Raw genomic sequence first — 17,380 nt, 5'->3', positions numbered from 1 at the left:
GGTGTGTGTGCTGGTGTGTGCGCTGGTGTGTGCTGGTGTGTGCTGGTGTGTGCTGGTGTGTGTGCTGGTGTGTGCTGGTGTGTGTGCTGGTGTGTACTGGTGTGTACTGGTGTGTGCTGGTGTGTGTGCTGGTGTGTGCTGGTGTGTGTGCTGGTGTGTGTGCTGGTGTGTGTGCTGGTGTGTGTGCTGGTGTGTGCTGGTGTGTGCTGGTGTGTGTGCTGGTGTGTGCTGGTGTGTGTGCTGGTGTGTGTGCTGGTGTGTGCTGGTGTGTGTGCTGGTGTGTGCTGGTGTGTGTGCTGGTGTGTGTGCTGGTGTGTGCTGGTGTGTGTGCTGGTGTGTGTGCTGGTGTGTGCTGGTGTGTGTGCTGGTGTGTGTGCTGGTGTGTGCTGGTGTGTGTGCTGGTGTGTGTGCTGGTGTGTGCTGGTGTGTGTGCTGGTGTGTACTGGTGTGTGGTGGTGTGTATGCTGGTGTGTACTGGTGTGTGCTGGTGTGTGTGCTGGTGTGTGCTGGTGTGTGTGCTGGTGTGTGCTGGTGTGTACTGGTGTGTGCTGGTGTGTACTGGTGTGTGCTGGTGTGTGTGCTGGTGTGTGCTGGTGTGTGCTGGTGTGTGTGCTGGTGTGTGCTGGTGTGTGCTGGTGTGTACTGGTGTGTGCTGGTGTGTGTGCTGGTGTGTGCTGGTGTGTGTGCTGGTGTGTGTGCTGGTGTGTGCTGGTGTGTGTGCTGGTGTGTGCTGGTGTGTGCTGGTGTGTGTGCTGGTGTGTGTGCTGGTGTGTGCTGGTGTGTGTGCTGGTGTGTGTACTGTTGTGTGTGAGGCGTTTCACACACTGATGCAGGTTTGTCGGATGTAAACACATTCTTCATCTCTTCTGTCAGTGTTCGGTGTTTCTTCTGTGGTGTTTCGCAGTGAAACATGTTTATGATCGTTATATTTTAGTGACTCTGATCTAATAAGCAGATCCTCAGTTTGCAGCACTGGTTCTCTGGTCACGGGAAATGGCTGTGTTGTGCGCATTGCATTGTGGGATACGGTAACCCAGTACATATTGCACAATGGAACAAATGCATGAGAACACACACTACACACACACATTGCAGAAACAGCGAGAGTGTGTTAATACATACATTCTGAACACGGCCTGTGCTGTTTGATGGTGTTCATTCACACAACACAACACCACACTACTACACACAACACACAACACAACACCACACTACTACACACAACACCACACCACACTACTACACACAACACCACACAAAACAACACCACACCACACAACACCACACTACTACACACAACACCACACAAAACAACACCACACCACACAAGACCACACAACACTACACACACCACACAACACAACACCACACAACACACACCACACACCACTCATCACTCTACTGTGATGCTGATAGAGGAGTTATGATTCGCTGATGAAATGATGTAAGGCATGAATTTATGTTCCTTTAAGCGTTTGTGTGTGTAACAGTCGTGAGACTGAAGCACTTCGAAACACATCTTATGATACACAGTATATTTCACTGGTCATGTGGAGATTGTGATTCTCAGTTGTTGATTTGTAATAAGAATGTTTTGTCATCATCCACAACAAATAAAGTTTGTGTTGAAATGAGTGTGTGCTTCTTCCTGAGGACAAACACTGAGAGCAAAGGACGACACACATCTCAGACGCAACCAGATCAATTTATTCCCGTTTAAATAAATATTCCTGACACAAACACACAATACAGAAGCAACTTAATCTCGGCTTAATCACAGCGTGAAAATGTTCAAAATCAAGTCAGAAAGGCAGAGGAGCTTCACGAGAAGAGACGTACAGTATTAAGGCAGACAAGTGGAACACACTGATGTTCTGGAGCCGCTGAAAGCATGCAGCGCTCGACACACACACACACACACACACTTATACACACATACAGTCTCTCACACACACTCACATACACCCTCTCACACACACACACACACACACAAATAGCTGCTCTTCATCTAATCTTCCATCTGTGAACACTAAATTATTCCTCCAGAATAAGTCCATGAAAAAGGCCAAACCTCCAGACTGAGAAGTGAAACACACACACACTCACACACACACACACACACACAGTGAAGAGAAGTGCACAGGAGCTTCGGCTCAGTCTCTAAAGCTGCCGGTGCTTCATCTCAAAACACACACTCTATATTTATCTCTGACAGAAGAACGTGACTCTCGTCAGCAGCTTCAAGTGTTCAGAGACACGTGTGTGTGTGTGTGTGTGTGTGTGTGTGTGTGTGAAGAAGCTGAAACAGTGTCACTACGCCGAGATCTTAATAAACTATAAATATAACCGTGTGGAACTACATCAGTCAATTTCACCTTGAAACAGACTGGATCTGTGTGTGTGTGTGTGTGTGTGTGTGTGTGTGTGTGTGTGTGTGTGTGTGTGTGTGTGTGTGTGAGTGAGTGACGTCATTCATATTGCACTGCGAAAAAACATTTTATAATTAGTGATAATTACAAAAATAGAATTAGCTTTTTTGCTTTTAAATTTTGGGCTGGAATATATTTCTTGACAGCTTTCACTCATCTAATGAAATAATAATAGTGTGTGTGTGTGTGTGTGTGTGTGTGTGTGTGTGTGTGTGTGAGAGTGTGTGTGTGTGTGTGTGTTCTGTCTGGAGGATCTGGACTCAGCGGAGGAACATTATTGCTTGTTATCAGTTGCTTAAAAGTGTAACAATAAGCTACATTTTCCTCTTTAAAGCTAATAAAATTAATTTCTATGGTCCGATAAACAAAGTCTTCACTTCAGACGAGGAATGTCTTTACGAGACGCACACATTCATGGAAAATCCCCACAGAAACAGTCAAGAATGTGTTTTCAGGCCATATTTCCCCCGAAATCAGGTTTTTATATTATATTTACACGACCAGTCGAAGTTTCGGATCGGAGAGATTTTTAATGTTTTTATAAGAAGTTTCTTCTGCTCACCAAGGCGGCGTTTATTTGATTAAAAATACAAACAATTGTGAAATATAATGACAATTTATAATAACTGTTCTCTATGTGAATATACAGTAAAGTGTAATTTATTCCTGTGATCAAAGCTGATGTTCAGCATCATTACTCCAGTCTTCAGTGTCACATGATCCTCCAGAAATCACTCTAATATGAGGATCTGATGCAATTTTATTTTCCAGGATTGTTTGATGAATAGAAAGTTCAAAAGAACAGCATTTATTTGAAATAGAATCTTTTGTAACATTATAAATGTCTTTACTGTCACTTTTGATCAATTTAATGTGTCCATGATGAATAAAAGTATCGATTCCAAACTATTGAACGGTAAGAGTTTAATGTTACAAAAGCTTTATATTTCAGATAAATGCTGTTCTTTTGAACTTTCTATTCATTAAAGAATCCTGAAATAAAAATGTAATCATTCACATAGAAAACAGCTGATTTACATTGGAATAATATTACACAATATTACTGTTTTTTTGCAGTCTTGGTGAGCAGAAGAGACTTTTTGTGGTAGTGTATATATAATTATTGATGATTTTGAGGTAAATGTGACCTGGACATGTTCTTGTTCACTGTATTCACTGGATTAATGAGTTTACAGTATTCAGCAGGAACACACAGTCGTGAACATGCAGAGGAGAGAGAGAGCTTCTGGAGCGGGTCCGAGAGTCGAAGCACTGAAGCAGAGGAGAGTCCCTGAGACGGGTTTATTCTGGCCGACAGACTGGAGCCACTGGTGTTACCTATGATCCTTCAGGAGAGTCCGGAAGTTGTGCAACTCTTTTATACTCGTGGACAGTCTGAGAGAGAGAGAGAGAGAGAGAGAGAGAGAGAGAGAGAGAGAGAGAGATTGATTGATTTATTGAATTTATTGATTATTTGTGTATGTAATGTCCATTTATGTAATGGCCAATGCTTTGGCAATACTGTACAAGTCATGCCAATAAAGCTCATTGAATTTGAATTTGAATTTGAGAGAGAGAGAGAGAGAGAGAGGGGGAGAGAGAGAGAGAGAGAGAGGGGGAGAGAGAGAGAGAGAGAGAGGGAGGGAGAGGGAGAGAGAGAGAGAGAGAGAGAGAGAGAGAGAGAGAGAGAGAGAGGGGAGAGAGAGAAAGAGAGAGAGGGAGGGAGAGAGAGAGAGAGAGAGAGGGGAGAGAGAGAGAGAGAGAGAGAGAGAGAGAGAGAGAGAGGGAGGGAGAGAGAGAGAGAGAGAGAGGGGAGAGAGAGAGAGAGAGAGAGACAGAGAGAGAGAGGGGAGAGAGAGAGAGAGAGGGAGGGAGGGAGAGAGAGAGAGAGAGAGAGAGAGAGAGAGAGAGAGAGAGAGAGGGAGGGAGAGAGAGAGAGAGAGAGAGGGGAGAGAGAGAGAGAGAGAGAGAGAGAGAGAGAGAGAGAGAGAGAGAGGGAGAGAGAGAGAGAGAGAGAGAGAGAGGGGAGAGAGAGAGAGAGAGAGAGAGAGAATCACTTTCCTGCTTCATTTCAGAAACATTTTGGGTACTTTACCGTAAAGGGGTCATCGGGTGCAATATTCACTTTTATATGGTGTCTGCATATAGATGTGTCTCTGCAGTGTGTGACTCAACCACCATATGATGAAAAAACTTTTTTTTTTTCTTCAAAAAGTCTAAACACTCAATAATCAAGCCGTTTGGATTTTCTGAGCAATGTGATGTCATAATGCTCATGCTCCGCCCACGACTGCAGAAGGACTGTCCCGTATTAGCATATTCCCCGTATTAGCATATCTGTAGTGTCGACGCCCCACGGGTGAGCAGTGGCTCATCATCATGTAGAGAGGCAGAAGCGGGCCGCTGTGGACAGAGCTGTCCCTGAGGAGGGTTACTCAAACACGGAGGAATCTTAACCAACGTATGATACAAACTTTACATGAAGACCCTAAAGAATCACACAACTGGTGGACGATGGGCATCCGACGACCCCTCTAACACACGACCCTAGAGTTACAGTGGAGGATCCATCAGTGCATGAGCAGTGTCGTGAGCGCTCACCTGGCGAACCCGTTGATCAGAGCCACGATCTCCTGTCGCGTGAGCTGGAAGCCGATAGAGGGACTGTTCTCCGGGAGGTTCTTGATTTCCTTCTCAGAGAACAAGATCCTGAGGGCCGTTCCCAAACCCTGAGTCTGTGGGAAAACAGTGCGTGTCTGGATTAATCTTCCTCTAGCATCACAAGTCTCCAGTGACCTCACGACGACCTCACGTTACCTGCAACTTTCCCCAGAGCCGGCACTTGCTGCAGCCGACGCAGTCCATGATCCGAGAGATGTTCTTGAAGTGAAGCCTGAACTCCTCCTGAAAAACAACAATTAGTTTACGCAGATTTACTGGTGGAACGGATCCCAAAACTCACGGTTCGGATCAGCTGCGGGTTTGGACATTTCAGATGACACCAAACATGTATAATACTGTACGACAATTATTCACATTAAGGCGAGACACGGCGGGCAAAAACATTGTGTTTACTGGTCAATTTTGAGATTTTTGGATATTTGTCTTCAATAACATGTCTTCTTTCAGACTGTGATGAAAAAAAGTCAGAAATACACATTGTCGTTGTTAATCCTCCCACTGCTCCGCGATCTCTGTCCGCTCCCTGTCCTCACACACACCGCTGGAAAGCTCTCTCTCTCCTGTACAATGCGGTCGGATCCAAATATGGTCATTTCCTTTTTATCAGCAACCAATCGTGAAAGTAAAATGGCTGAATGCGCGATCTCATTGGCTGATGATAAATCTTTAAAGCCCGTTTTCTCAAAATGACTTTTCTCTCATTCTCCAAGTCCGAAATCTCCACTTCAGTAGCACCTATATACACCAAACTCTCCAGTCTTGTACCTAGTTATATTATGAAGACATTTACAGAGGGATTTGTAAATATATTATTCCTAGCCTGATTTATATAACATTTTATTCCCAAAAACATGGCGAAGATCATTGTTTTAAGGCTATTGACAGTATATTCTGATTTACAGGATAACAAAAGTAGATATCCATAAATCCCTCTGTAATTTTTCCCCCATCTAATATGTGAACACAATGAAAAAATAATTTTTAATCTGGCTTTATCCAATACTCAGATTTCATTTTTTTAAATATATACAAATTAGCGCATATTTAATTACACATTGCCTAATTTGCATATTTAAACATTAAATTACAGAAAACTTGTAATACATTTTTTTCTCATCTTAATATAGGTAATCAACTGGGAAAGTTTCATGGTGATATCTGTTAGTTAAAAATTGTACCCTATTCACCTGTAGTGTCTGGCCTTAAACCATATAGATCTCTGGGTGAATGTCGGTGACCTCAGCGTGAGGGGGGGAGGGGGAGGGGACGAGGTGCACTCTGGGGTGACGCGAACTTCATGAGAGTTCAAATGTTAATTTCCTTTGTTTTCTCAGAGTGTTGCTCTTCCAGAGAACCTCTCTTCCCGTTCTTCCAGTTCTTCCAGTTCTTCCAGTCTTCCACGGTTCATCCGCGAATCGCACGTGTGCCGAATGTGTGGACATTCTGAGATCAAGTTTCAAGGCCTCCACCAGAGATGATCTATGCAAACGCACATGCAAATCTCCAGGCAAAGCTTCTGTCAGAATAACTGACACCCTAACTCACAATAACTCACCTTTAGCGTTTTCGCCTCCATCTTGTGTCCGGCAAACATGGAGCTCTCGTCGAAGTGCATCGGGAACGCTCTGCACACACAGAGACACTGAAGGCTCATAACACCTCTATGACCCTGGCTTTAATCAAAATTATATGAATGTATCATAGAGACTGCAGTTTATTTTAATAGTCCTGCATTGTGACTATAAATTAATTTATTGAAGTGCCAATATCGCATATAATATGTAAATATAATGTTTATGATGTTCAATTAAGATGAGCTCATTCCCCCAAACTAAAATCATAACTGTTTCCATCTAAAGTTGTGATTTAACACGTGGCATTTCCATCCAGAGTTTTTCATGCGATATCACAGAATTTTTCCTTTTAAAATTCCGTACTTTTCCAGACTTAAATGTCCAGATGTCTCGGTTTCTCAGTTTACAACATAGTGGTTTCATTCAGCATTATTTTGAGCATTATATATTTGGTATAAAGTACAATCATCTGTGACTCTTTTTTCTTTTTTCCATCGGACTTCTTGAAGTGATGACATGCACTTTTATATTTTAGAAAACTGAAGAGGGCCAATAGTCTGGAAGCACAAATATTTTTCCATACTTAATCAGACCAGGAAATTACTCAGATCAAAATTCATACTTTTCCAAACTGCGCAGGAACCCGGGAATATGAGCTCATTAATAATGATTTTAGATCATAAGAAAAGGTTTACGTCGCATGCATCTGTAATGAATGAGTGTGTTCTGGGCATTGGTGTGTGTCTCACTTGGTGACGTTGAGGATCTGGAGCAGCAGGTCTTTGGTGAGCGAGTCCTCTTCGCTGTTGCCCGTGTACAGGTTAATGAAGGAGCGCTCGAAGTACGGCGCCACTTTGGTCAGCGCGCGCAGCTCGATCAGGTACAGGAAGTACAGGTTCTTCAGGCGCCGCGTTCCCTCGCCCTTGGTCTCGGCCGGGTCGAAGCGCTGCCGGAACTCCTGCACATTCGGACCCCACACCGGCTTCCCCCAGCCCTCTGAGGACACGACAGTCGCCCTCGTTTATACATCAGCAGCTTTACAGTGATAACAGGAGATTACAGTAGCAGAGAGTGTTCAGGCTAGAATAGAGTTACTGTCCAGATAAACGTTAGTTTTGATTGATTCACTTCCGTTGTAAAGATCATTAGTTATTAACTTAGCGGCCGCTAACACACACAGAGAACAGATTAGAGTATTAGTGTGATAAATGTGTGTGTTCACCGTCCAGCAGGTATTCTGCGCACAGGTGGATGTTGATGCTGCTGTGGAGGCCGGAGATCAGACGGTAGAACACACGCTTCTCCAAACACAACCCTGAACACACACACACACACACACACACACACATCAACACACTGGACTGGACCTAAGGGTCATATATATATACACACATACATCTTTTTTTTTATCAAAAACATTTCCATTAAAGAGCTCCAACTGCAAGACTTTCCCCCACATTACCCTGATCCAACAAAATGAATAATTAATTTATACATATAAAAATGATTAATAACTACAAAATAAATACTACATTAAAATATTAAATGTAACAATACAGATTTACACATGAACACGTCCTTATAAAACCCCCTAATCTCTGTGACACCGGGTTTGTTGGTTTCTAAAGGAAGGATTTCCTGTTTCCACAAGCAAACACAGTCTAACGCTCACGACAACAGAGACTTGATGATCTCAGAGCCACTCGAGTGCAGAAGTGTGTTATTCTGCATTTGCACAGGCTGATGTCGGCTCAAGCGGGAAAGTTATGATTTTCCCACGACTTAAAATAACGCCGACATCTCTCAGGTTCAGGAGAACGCCAGGACTCATCCCTCAGACACGAGCAGAGCGCCATTTGTGTGCATCATTTGCACAATTATTATTATGCAAACTCTTACATGATTCATTTGCTTCCCAGTAGGAGATTTACCGTCATAAACAGCAGAAGCACAACAGCAGAACGGGCCAGTGCTTCAGAGCCTGACTGTGTGTGCATCATATTTACAGTGTGAATCATCACTCACCCTCCAGCCATGTGTAGAACCCTTCGCCTGCGAGAGAACGAGAGCCAGTGTTAAAGCAGCGTCTACACTGAGAGCAGAGCATCATGGGTAGTGTAGGCAAATATTAACTCACCATCATCATCACCTAGGAGGAGAGACGGAGAGAAGGTTAGGGTTAGATCTACAGTGTCACTGACCTCAGCACAGCTGTGAGAGTGAGACGCACCTCGACTGGGAGCCAGAGGGTTGAGCGGGCGATACACTGATCTCGGCCTGAAACATCCACAGAATAACATCATTTTAAAGGAGATCTTCTGCTTTTCCTCGTCTGTGTTTAGTGTGTAATGTTGAGTTCTTCTCTATATCAGTGTCAGTGTTCCTGAACTCCTGAAACGCCTCCACTTGAGTTTCTTCCGGGAACGAACATCTCAATATTCCTCATTATAATGCCGTCTGTAATTAATGTTTGTTGCCTCTGTTTTTATGTTTGTATTGCAACTGCAATCACTCATTACTTGGACTGGGCAAATGTCCATTGTCCGTTTATTTGTAAACTGCTTGTTATTTACTGTCATTGTGAAGCGTCCTTGAGCTTGGGAAAGGCGCTATATAAATTAAACTTATTATTATTATTATTATAATAATAATTAATGCGCAGAATAAAGGGGCGGGGCCTGGTTGAGTGAGTTAGTAGTGTGTTAAAATGGCGGTTATGGAAGGGGCGGGGCATTTCCCAAACACACTCGAAGCGCTCGACCAATCACAACACACTGCTCCAGCCGACCAATCAGAGCACAGTGTGCTTTTCAGGAGGAGGGGCTTCATAGAGACAGGAAGTAAACAGAGCGTTACTGACAGACTGGGAAGAGAGGAGCCGCAACAATGGAGAATATGAGGAGAATAATCAACATTCAAGTTCTAGTAGAGCCTGAAAACAACATCAAGGTCATAATATGGGCTCTTTAAGACCACAGAAGAGCAGTGTGTGTTTATCTCTGTGTGTGTGTGTGTGTGTGTGTGTGTGTGTGTGTGTATGTGTCTCACTTGAAGCAGTTTTCCTCATAAATGCTGTTCCAGACTCTCCAGGCGGACGGGCCGTTATATCCGGTGTATCTCTCCGGGTTCAGGAGCAGATCCACGTACTCTGCCTCAGGAGACATCTCATCTACACACACCAGAACCAGCATCAGTTCTCATCTTCAAACACACACACACACACACACACACACACACACACACACAACTGAGGCTTTCTTTATTTGGCCAATACAGAAGCTTTGCATAGCTACTTATCATGGCTCCTTACAAAACACATGGACATGAAGGTTACACTTTACAATAAGGTTCATTAATGTATTAACTAACATCAACTAACAATGAGCAAAACATTTGTTACAGTATTTATTAATCTTTGTTAATGTTAGCTAATAATAATCCAGCTGTTCATTGTTTGTTCATGTTAGTTCACAGTGCATTAACTAATGTTAACTAATACAACCTTTGATTTTAATAATGTATTAGTAAATGTTGAAATTAATATTAGCCAAGATTAATAAATGCTTGGAAGTATTGTTATTCTTAGTTCATATTAACTGATGAACCTTATTGTAAAGTGTTACTGACATAAATTATATTAATTTGAGCGGAAATGAACGAAAGAGAATGTAGAGCGATGAGGTCCTATAAATAACCAACTCAGATCTGCTGATTATTGCAGATCAAAACATCCACTTCCTCTGAGACTCACACACACACACACACACACACACAACATCACAGACACACTGAGGTAAAGCAGAAACACACACACACACACACACATCATCACAGCACAGACACACTGAGGTAAAGCAGAAACACACACACACACACACACACAACATCACAGCACAGACACACTGAGGTAAAGCAGAAACACACACACACACACACACACAACATCACAGCACAGACACACTGAGGTAAAGCAGAAACACACACATACACACACAACATCACAGCACAGACACACTGAGGTAAAGCAGAAACACACACACACACACACACATCATCACAGCACAGACACACTGAGGTAAAGCAGAAACACACACACACACACACACAACATCACAGACACACTGAGGTAAAGCAGAAACACACACACACACACACACACAACATCACAGCACAGACACACTGAGGTAAAGCAGAAACACACACACACACACACACACAACATCACAGACACACTGAGGTAAAGCAGAAACACACACACACACACACACACAACATCACAGCACAGACACACTGAGGTAAAGCAGAAACACACACACACACACACACACAACATCACAGACACACTGAGGTAAAGCAGAAACACACACACACACACACACACAACATCACAGCACAGACACACTGAGGTAAAGCAGAAACACACACATACACACACAACATCACAGCACAGACACACTGAGGTAAAGCAGAAACACACACACACACACACACATCATCACAGCACAGACACACTGAGGTAAAGCAGAAACACACACACACACACACACAACATCACAGACACACTGAGGTAAAGCAGAAACACACACACACACACACAACATCACAGACACACTGAGGTAAAGCAGAAACACACACACACACACACACAACATCACAGACACACTGAGGTAAAGCAGAAACACACACACACACACACATCATCACAGCACAGACACACTGAGGTAAAGCAGAAACACACACACACACATCATCACAGCACAGACACACTGAGGTAAAGCAGAAACACACACACACACACACACACACATCATCACAGCACAGACACACTGAGGTAAAGCAGAAACACACACACACACATCATCACAGCACAGACACACTGATGTTTCCACTCACCGTCTAATCCGCAGAAATGGTCCTGAGCGTCGTCGTGATGAGCCCAGTCTGCGAACGCCTCCTTACTCTGATGACTGACACACACAACACTGGTTTAGTGCCTGTGATGTGTGTGTGTGTGAGATGTGTGTGTGTGTGTGTGTGTGTGTGTGTCTGCTTTACCTCAGTGTGTTGTTGATGGCACCCAGTTCATGAGCCTGTTCACAGTCGATGACGCCAGCGCCGGCCTGAGAAAACTAGAGGAAGAACACGTTACACACTCGTTACACACACTCGTTACACACACTCGTTACACACACTCGTTACACACACTCGTTACACACACTCGTTACACACACACACACACACAACACACATTACACACACGTTAAACACGCGTTACACACACTCGTTACACACACACACACACACACACATTACACACACGTTAAACACGCGTTACACACACTCGTTACACACACACACACACACATTACACACACGTTAAACACGCGTTACACACACTCGCTACACACACTCGTTACACACACTCGTTACACACACACACGTTACACACTTACACACTCGTGTAAACGAGTGTGTGCAACACGAGTGTGTAAACAAGTGTGTAACGCGTGTGTAAGCATTACACACAAACACGTTTACACGTTACACACGTTACAGACACTTGTTACACACGCGTTACACACACGTTACAGACACTTGTTACACACACGTTACAGACACTTGTTACACACACGTTACAGACACTTGTTACACACACGTTACAGACACTTGTTACACACACGTTACAGACACTTGTTACACACGCGTTACTGCGCTTGTTACACACACGTTACTGCGCTTGTTACACACACGTTACAGACACTTGTTACACACACGTTACAGACACTTGTTACACACACGTTACTGCGCTTGAGGAGAAACAGTCTAAAGGGATGCAAAAATTCACTACAAACATACACAAATGAAATAAATCTATATATAAATCAAGATAGGTCAGGAGAGAAAATACAACACTTTAAGAAATGATTAAATATGTTTATGATTAAATATGTTTATTGCAAATGATTATTTCCTTTAAAGAAGGAAATAAGTTTAAATTTTAACGTTTTCGCAGAATAATATGACTGAATGTTTTAAAGGAATACAACCGTTGCAAATTAAATCACATGTAAATCGACTAAGCACATCTAAGATAAAAGTTTTTAAATATATATATATATATGCGTGTGTGTGTGTGTATATATACATTTTTAAAAAATTAACTAATTAATCGCACATTTGTCTGTAATATATTTAGTTTTTAATACATTTTATTAGACTTTTTTTTTATTAGACTTGTAGCAAATTTAAGCGAACTTAAAACAATCCTCACTTGCACATGAAACGCAGTTGTTTTTGACCCATGTGACCCTTTAAACACAGCTTTAAGATTCACAGGCAGGAAATATACAGAAATTGAATAAAGTTATCAAATACTTCACAGTCTTCACTGCATAAATTATAAATTAAATATAGATTAATCCTTATTAAAGCTACAGAAGTTATTCAGTCGAGAGCAGTGAGTGGTTTTGTCGTTTGATCAACATTAATGACAGACTGGCGCGGGTTTATTAGGCCACTGTCCCTTTAAGAGCTGAAGGTTTATTAGGCCGCTGTCCCTTTAAGAGCTGAAGGTTTATTAGGCCACTGTCCCTTTAAGAGCTGAAGGTTTATTAGGCCGCTGTCCCTTTAAGAGCTGAAGGTTTATTAGGCCGCTGTCCCTTTAAGAGCTGAAGGTTTATTAGGCCACTGTCCCTTTAAGAGCTGAAGGTTTATTAGGCCGCTGTCCCTTTAAGAGCTGAAGGTTTATTAGGCCGCTGTCCCTTTAAGAGCTGAAGGTTTATTAGGCCGCTGTCCCTTTAAGAGCTGAAGGTTTATTAGGCCGCTGTCCCTTTAAGAGCTGAAGGTTTATTAGGCCGCTGTCCCTTTAAGAGCTGAAGGTTTATTAGGCCGCTGTCCCTTTAAGAGCTGAAGGTTTATTAGGCCGCTGTCCCTTTAAGAGCTGAAGGTTTATTAGGCCGCTGTCCCTTTAAGAGCTGAAGGTTTATTAGGCCGCTGTCCCTTTAAGAGCTGAAGGTTTATTAGGCTGCTGTCCCTTTAAGACCTGAATGATGGGACAGAATTATAAATATATACACATACACATACACACACACACATACACATACACACATATACATATACATGTATAAATATATATTTACAAGTTAGACGCAATTACTCGATTTGACAGCTCTAAAAATCACAATTGATTATTGATATTGACAGTCAGAGCCTTAATTTATTAATAAAGTCAATGTGAATCAGATTAATTCAGCACAGGGTTATTATAGTTTAACTAAAACTAGAACTATAAACTGTTTTGTTACTTGAAATTTTTGACTCATTTTATTTCAGCTAGTTGCCAAAGCAGCATTTCTCATTTTAATTTAGTCTAACTTGATGTACTAAAATAACTAAAACTGATAAAAAACTTAATAAAAACTACAAGGATATATATTAAAAAAACTATTAAAAATGACAAAAACACACAATAAATTAGTTTAAACAAATTCAAATGAAAAGGGGAAATATAAAAACAAAAAACTGATTCAGATTATTAATAAAAACTATAATAGTGATGATTGTGAATTCAGTCTCATGATGTGTTATTATCAGACACGCATCTCGATCACACACACCTGCAGCAAACACACACGGGTCACACGCTGAACACACACACACACACACTCACACACACGGACGGGTCACACACACCTGCAGCAAACACACACGGGTCACACACACACACACACACACACACACGGGTCACACACACACACACACACAGGTCACACGCTGAACACACACACACACACTCACAGGTCACACGCTGAACACACACACACACACACACACACACACACACGTTCAGCTGGAAGTCTCTCACCTTGTTATAGTTGCCGGATTTAATCCCTACAGGAACTTTACTCTGGAAGAAATGAAACGGAGAATCGAATCATTCATCCTCAGAGCAACTAGAGCTGAATAAAACACACTAAAGCATTAAACAGATCAGCCGTGTGTTGACCTCTGACCTCTGGGCACGGCTCTACGTGGCAGTCTTTGATGGAGCAATGGCCGTCATCGGGCCAGAACGGACACGGGCGCTTCAGGTTCACCTGCGCACACACACACACACACACACACATTAATATCGATCCACCAAACCTCCTCACACACGAAGCCTGTGCCGGATCTCACCTTGTAGTATCGGAAGAAGTCTCTCTCGGTGAGCTTGTGGACGTGAGGGTAGATCTTGAAGTTGTTGAAGACGTCGATGCTCTCGATGTCGCAGAAGCAGTCGTCCAGCACACCGGTCAGCTGCACAAACAACACATTATCATCATTATTATTATTATTATATTAACTGAATAACACAAGAGTCTCACCTCACATTCATAATCAAAGCCTATACTTCATTACATTTTATAATAAAGAATTTAATACAGAATACAGAACACATGTCTAGAAAACCAAGCAAATAATAATAATAATAATAATAATATATATTTTTTTTTAAATAAAAATAATAATGTGGTGGTTATAAATAGCGCATATTTGCATCTGACCTGCAGCTGCTTTGAATGCAAAAGTCCCAAAAGTCCCAGAGCAAACAGAGCCGGGATTAAACCAGACATGCCTTGAGTAAATGTTGAGTAAGTACTGAGTGTTTCTCATCTCTGATGCGAGTTTGATGAGCTGTCAAACTCACACTACCGCGTGGACACTCCGCCGCTCGCCCCGCCTCCAAACAAACACACGTCATCCACACGCGCGCCGCGCTGTAGTTCTCCGCGGGCGCGCTCAGCGCTGCCGTCAACGCTTCCGGGAGGGAGGAAAGACTACAAACCCCACAACCCCGCTGACGTCAGCGCACCCGCCGGACCAATGGGAGAACACCACGCTGAATAACAGAAGCTCAGTTTCCAACGTGTTTTAAATGTATCTCGCTTTATATTGTGTGCTCTCTAACCTTTATTATTCGTTTTTAATGTTTTTAAATTAACTAACCTTAGCATTATAATAATTTCTTTTCAGAAATAAAAACTCTGGATTAACAGAGAAGAAAGAAAACAAATATCCGATTTTTTTGTCATATGTTAAAAATTGTTTCTATTGATATCATTGACAGCCACACAGACAGTGCGAAATAAATGCTTTAAAAGCAATGAAAGTAAGAATAAGCATCTTTAAGCTACACGAACACGTCTAACTTTTAACAGAAAACAGCAACGAACTGCGGACGCGATGACGTCACACTCGCGCGACAGAAGAACATGCCAGAAATACTACTGTAACTAGATCAAAAACAAACGTATTGACGCTAATAATGTGTTTTTATTGTAGTCATAGCATGGAATACACGTACATGACACAGGCAGCTGTCCGAGGGCTCCGGCTGTGTGCTTCTGCTGTTCTTCGCGCTGTTTTGAAACCATCCCGAGCAGGAATCAGCGCAGAATAAACTCAGCAAAGCCAGGATTCCGCGGGTCTGTGTGGAGCTCAACATCGCTGAGGTAAAACATCCAGATATATGAGGGAATCACTCAAACTTCCTGTGCGGAGGAGACGACAGAACTCGGCGACAGCTTCGCGCTACACGGACATCATGAGGACGAGCGATGTCGCGTTTGCTCTCGGGGAAAACACACTACAAATGCACAAAAGTGTAGAAACTGTAGCAGTACAACATCGACACCGGAAACGCTACAGAGAGCGAGGGGCGTGGCTAAGCGCGCGCGCACGCGGAGTTATTACAGGTGCACGTGCACCAGAGGCCGCGAGGGGGCGCTAGAGGATCGGTGGACGCGCAGCGGAAACACTGTAAAATAACATCAAACTAAATACATTTGATTAAAGTAAATCTATTAAAATAAATGTACAAAATTCTATTTAAATTAATAATAAATTAATAGTATAGATTAAAATAAATCAATTAGAATAAAAAAAAAAAATTATTTAAATAAATCAATTTGATTAAAGTAAAAATAATAATATTGTACATAAATAAATACATTAGATTAAAATAAATTGATTAGGATAAACTAAAATATTTAAATAAATAAAAATGAAAAATACTTTTTTTAAATAAATCAATTTGATTAAAGTAAACCTATTAAGATAAATGTACAAAATTCTATTTAAATAAATAATAAATTAATACAATAGATTAAATCAATTAGAATAAAAAATAATTTATTTAAATAAATCAATTTGATTAAAGTAAAAATAATAATATTGTACATAAATAAATACATTAGATTAAAAATTAAATAAATACTTATAATAATATAATAATACTTAAATACTATTTTATTAAAGTAAAAAATAAAATCAACCTTGTATTTAAATAAATACATAATTAATAAATACATGAGATTAAACAATGGATTTGAATTAAATTATATATATATATATATAATACTTTTATGTAAATAAATTAATTTGATTAAAGTAAAACACTCTAAAATAATTAACATTTTATTTACATACATAAACATTTGATTAAAATAAATTAAATATTTCAAATAAATAAAAAATAATTTTATTGAAATAAATCAATTTGATTAAAGTAAAAATAATAATATTGTACATAAATAAATACATTAGATTAAAATAAATTGATTAGGATCGACTAAACTATTTAAATAAATAAAAATTAAATAAATACTTTTTTTAAATAATTAAATTTGATTAAAGTAAAAAATAAAATCA

The 17,380-nt window shown here is 41.1% G+C and overlaps 1 protein-coding gene and 1 pseudogene across 3 annotated transcripts; one reads left to right on the top strand and one right to left on the bottom strand.

The window, feature by feature from the left end:
* Positions 1-1,686: 1,686 nt before the first annotated feature.
* ero1b (endoplasmic reticulum oxidoreductase 1 beta) lies at positions 1,687-16,403 on the bottom strand. 2 transcript variants are annotated; one of them, XM_084101712.1, is made up of 16 exons: positions 16,035-16,403; positions 14,867-14,986; positions 14,701-14,784; positions 14,553-14,594; positions 11,741-11,814; positions 11,579-11,652; positions 9,734-9,854; positions 8,916-8,962; positions 8,823-8,834; positions 8,711-8,737; positions 7,908-8,000; positions 7,435-7,681; positions 6,667-6,736; positions 5,247-5,333; positions 5,031-5,164; positions 1,687-3,824 (listed from the first exon to the last, which is right to left on the bottom strand). In XM_084101712.1, exons 1-16 carry the CDS (start codon positions 16,173-16,175, stop codon positions 3,764-3,766), a joined length of 1,434 nt encoding a protein of 477 aa, XP_083957838.1. In that variant the 5' UTR covers positions 16,176-16,403; the 3' UTR covers positions 1,687-3,763. The 2 variants fall into 2 exon arrangements, with proteins under 2 accessions (XP_083957838.1, XP_083957839.1); XM_084101713.1 differs by lacking the exon at positions 8,823-8,834.
* LOC311074124 lies at positions 4,045-4,529 on the top strand (annotated as a pseudogene). The gene is made up of 2 exons: positions 4,045-4,107; positions 4,330-4,529. The product of its transcript is annotated as an uncharacterized misc_RNA (transcript).
* Positions 16,404-17,380: the final 977 nt, after the last annotated feature.

This window comes from Abramis brama (genome assembly GCF_963993115.1).
Source record: "Abramis brama genome assembly, chromosome: 23".
Classification (NCBI taxonomy): Eukaryota; Metazoa; Chordata; class Actinopteri; order Cypriniformes; family Leuciscidae; genus Abramis; species Abramis brama.
This window is presented reverse-complemented; position numbering and strand designations above follow the sequence as displayed.

What these genes read in the sequence shown, in the direction of transcription:
- ero1b (XM_084101712.1), bottom strand. Translation starts at nt 16,175, where the DNA reads ATGTTGAGCTCCACACAGACCCGCGGAATCCTGGCTTTGCTGAGTTTA. An exon ending in CGGACAGCTGCCTGTGTCAT is followed by an intron (nt 14,987 to 16,034) that starts GTACGTGTATTC and finishes TTGTTTGTGCAG; the next exon opens with CTGACCGGTGTGCTGGACGA. An exon ending in TATGAGGAAAACTGCTTCAA is followed by an intron (nt 8,963 to 9,733) that starts GTGAGACACATA and finishes TGGATGTTTCAG; the next exon opens with GCCGAGATCAGTGTATCGCC.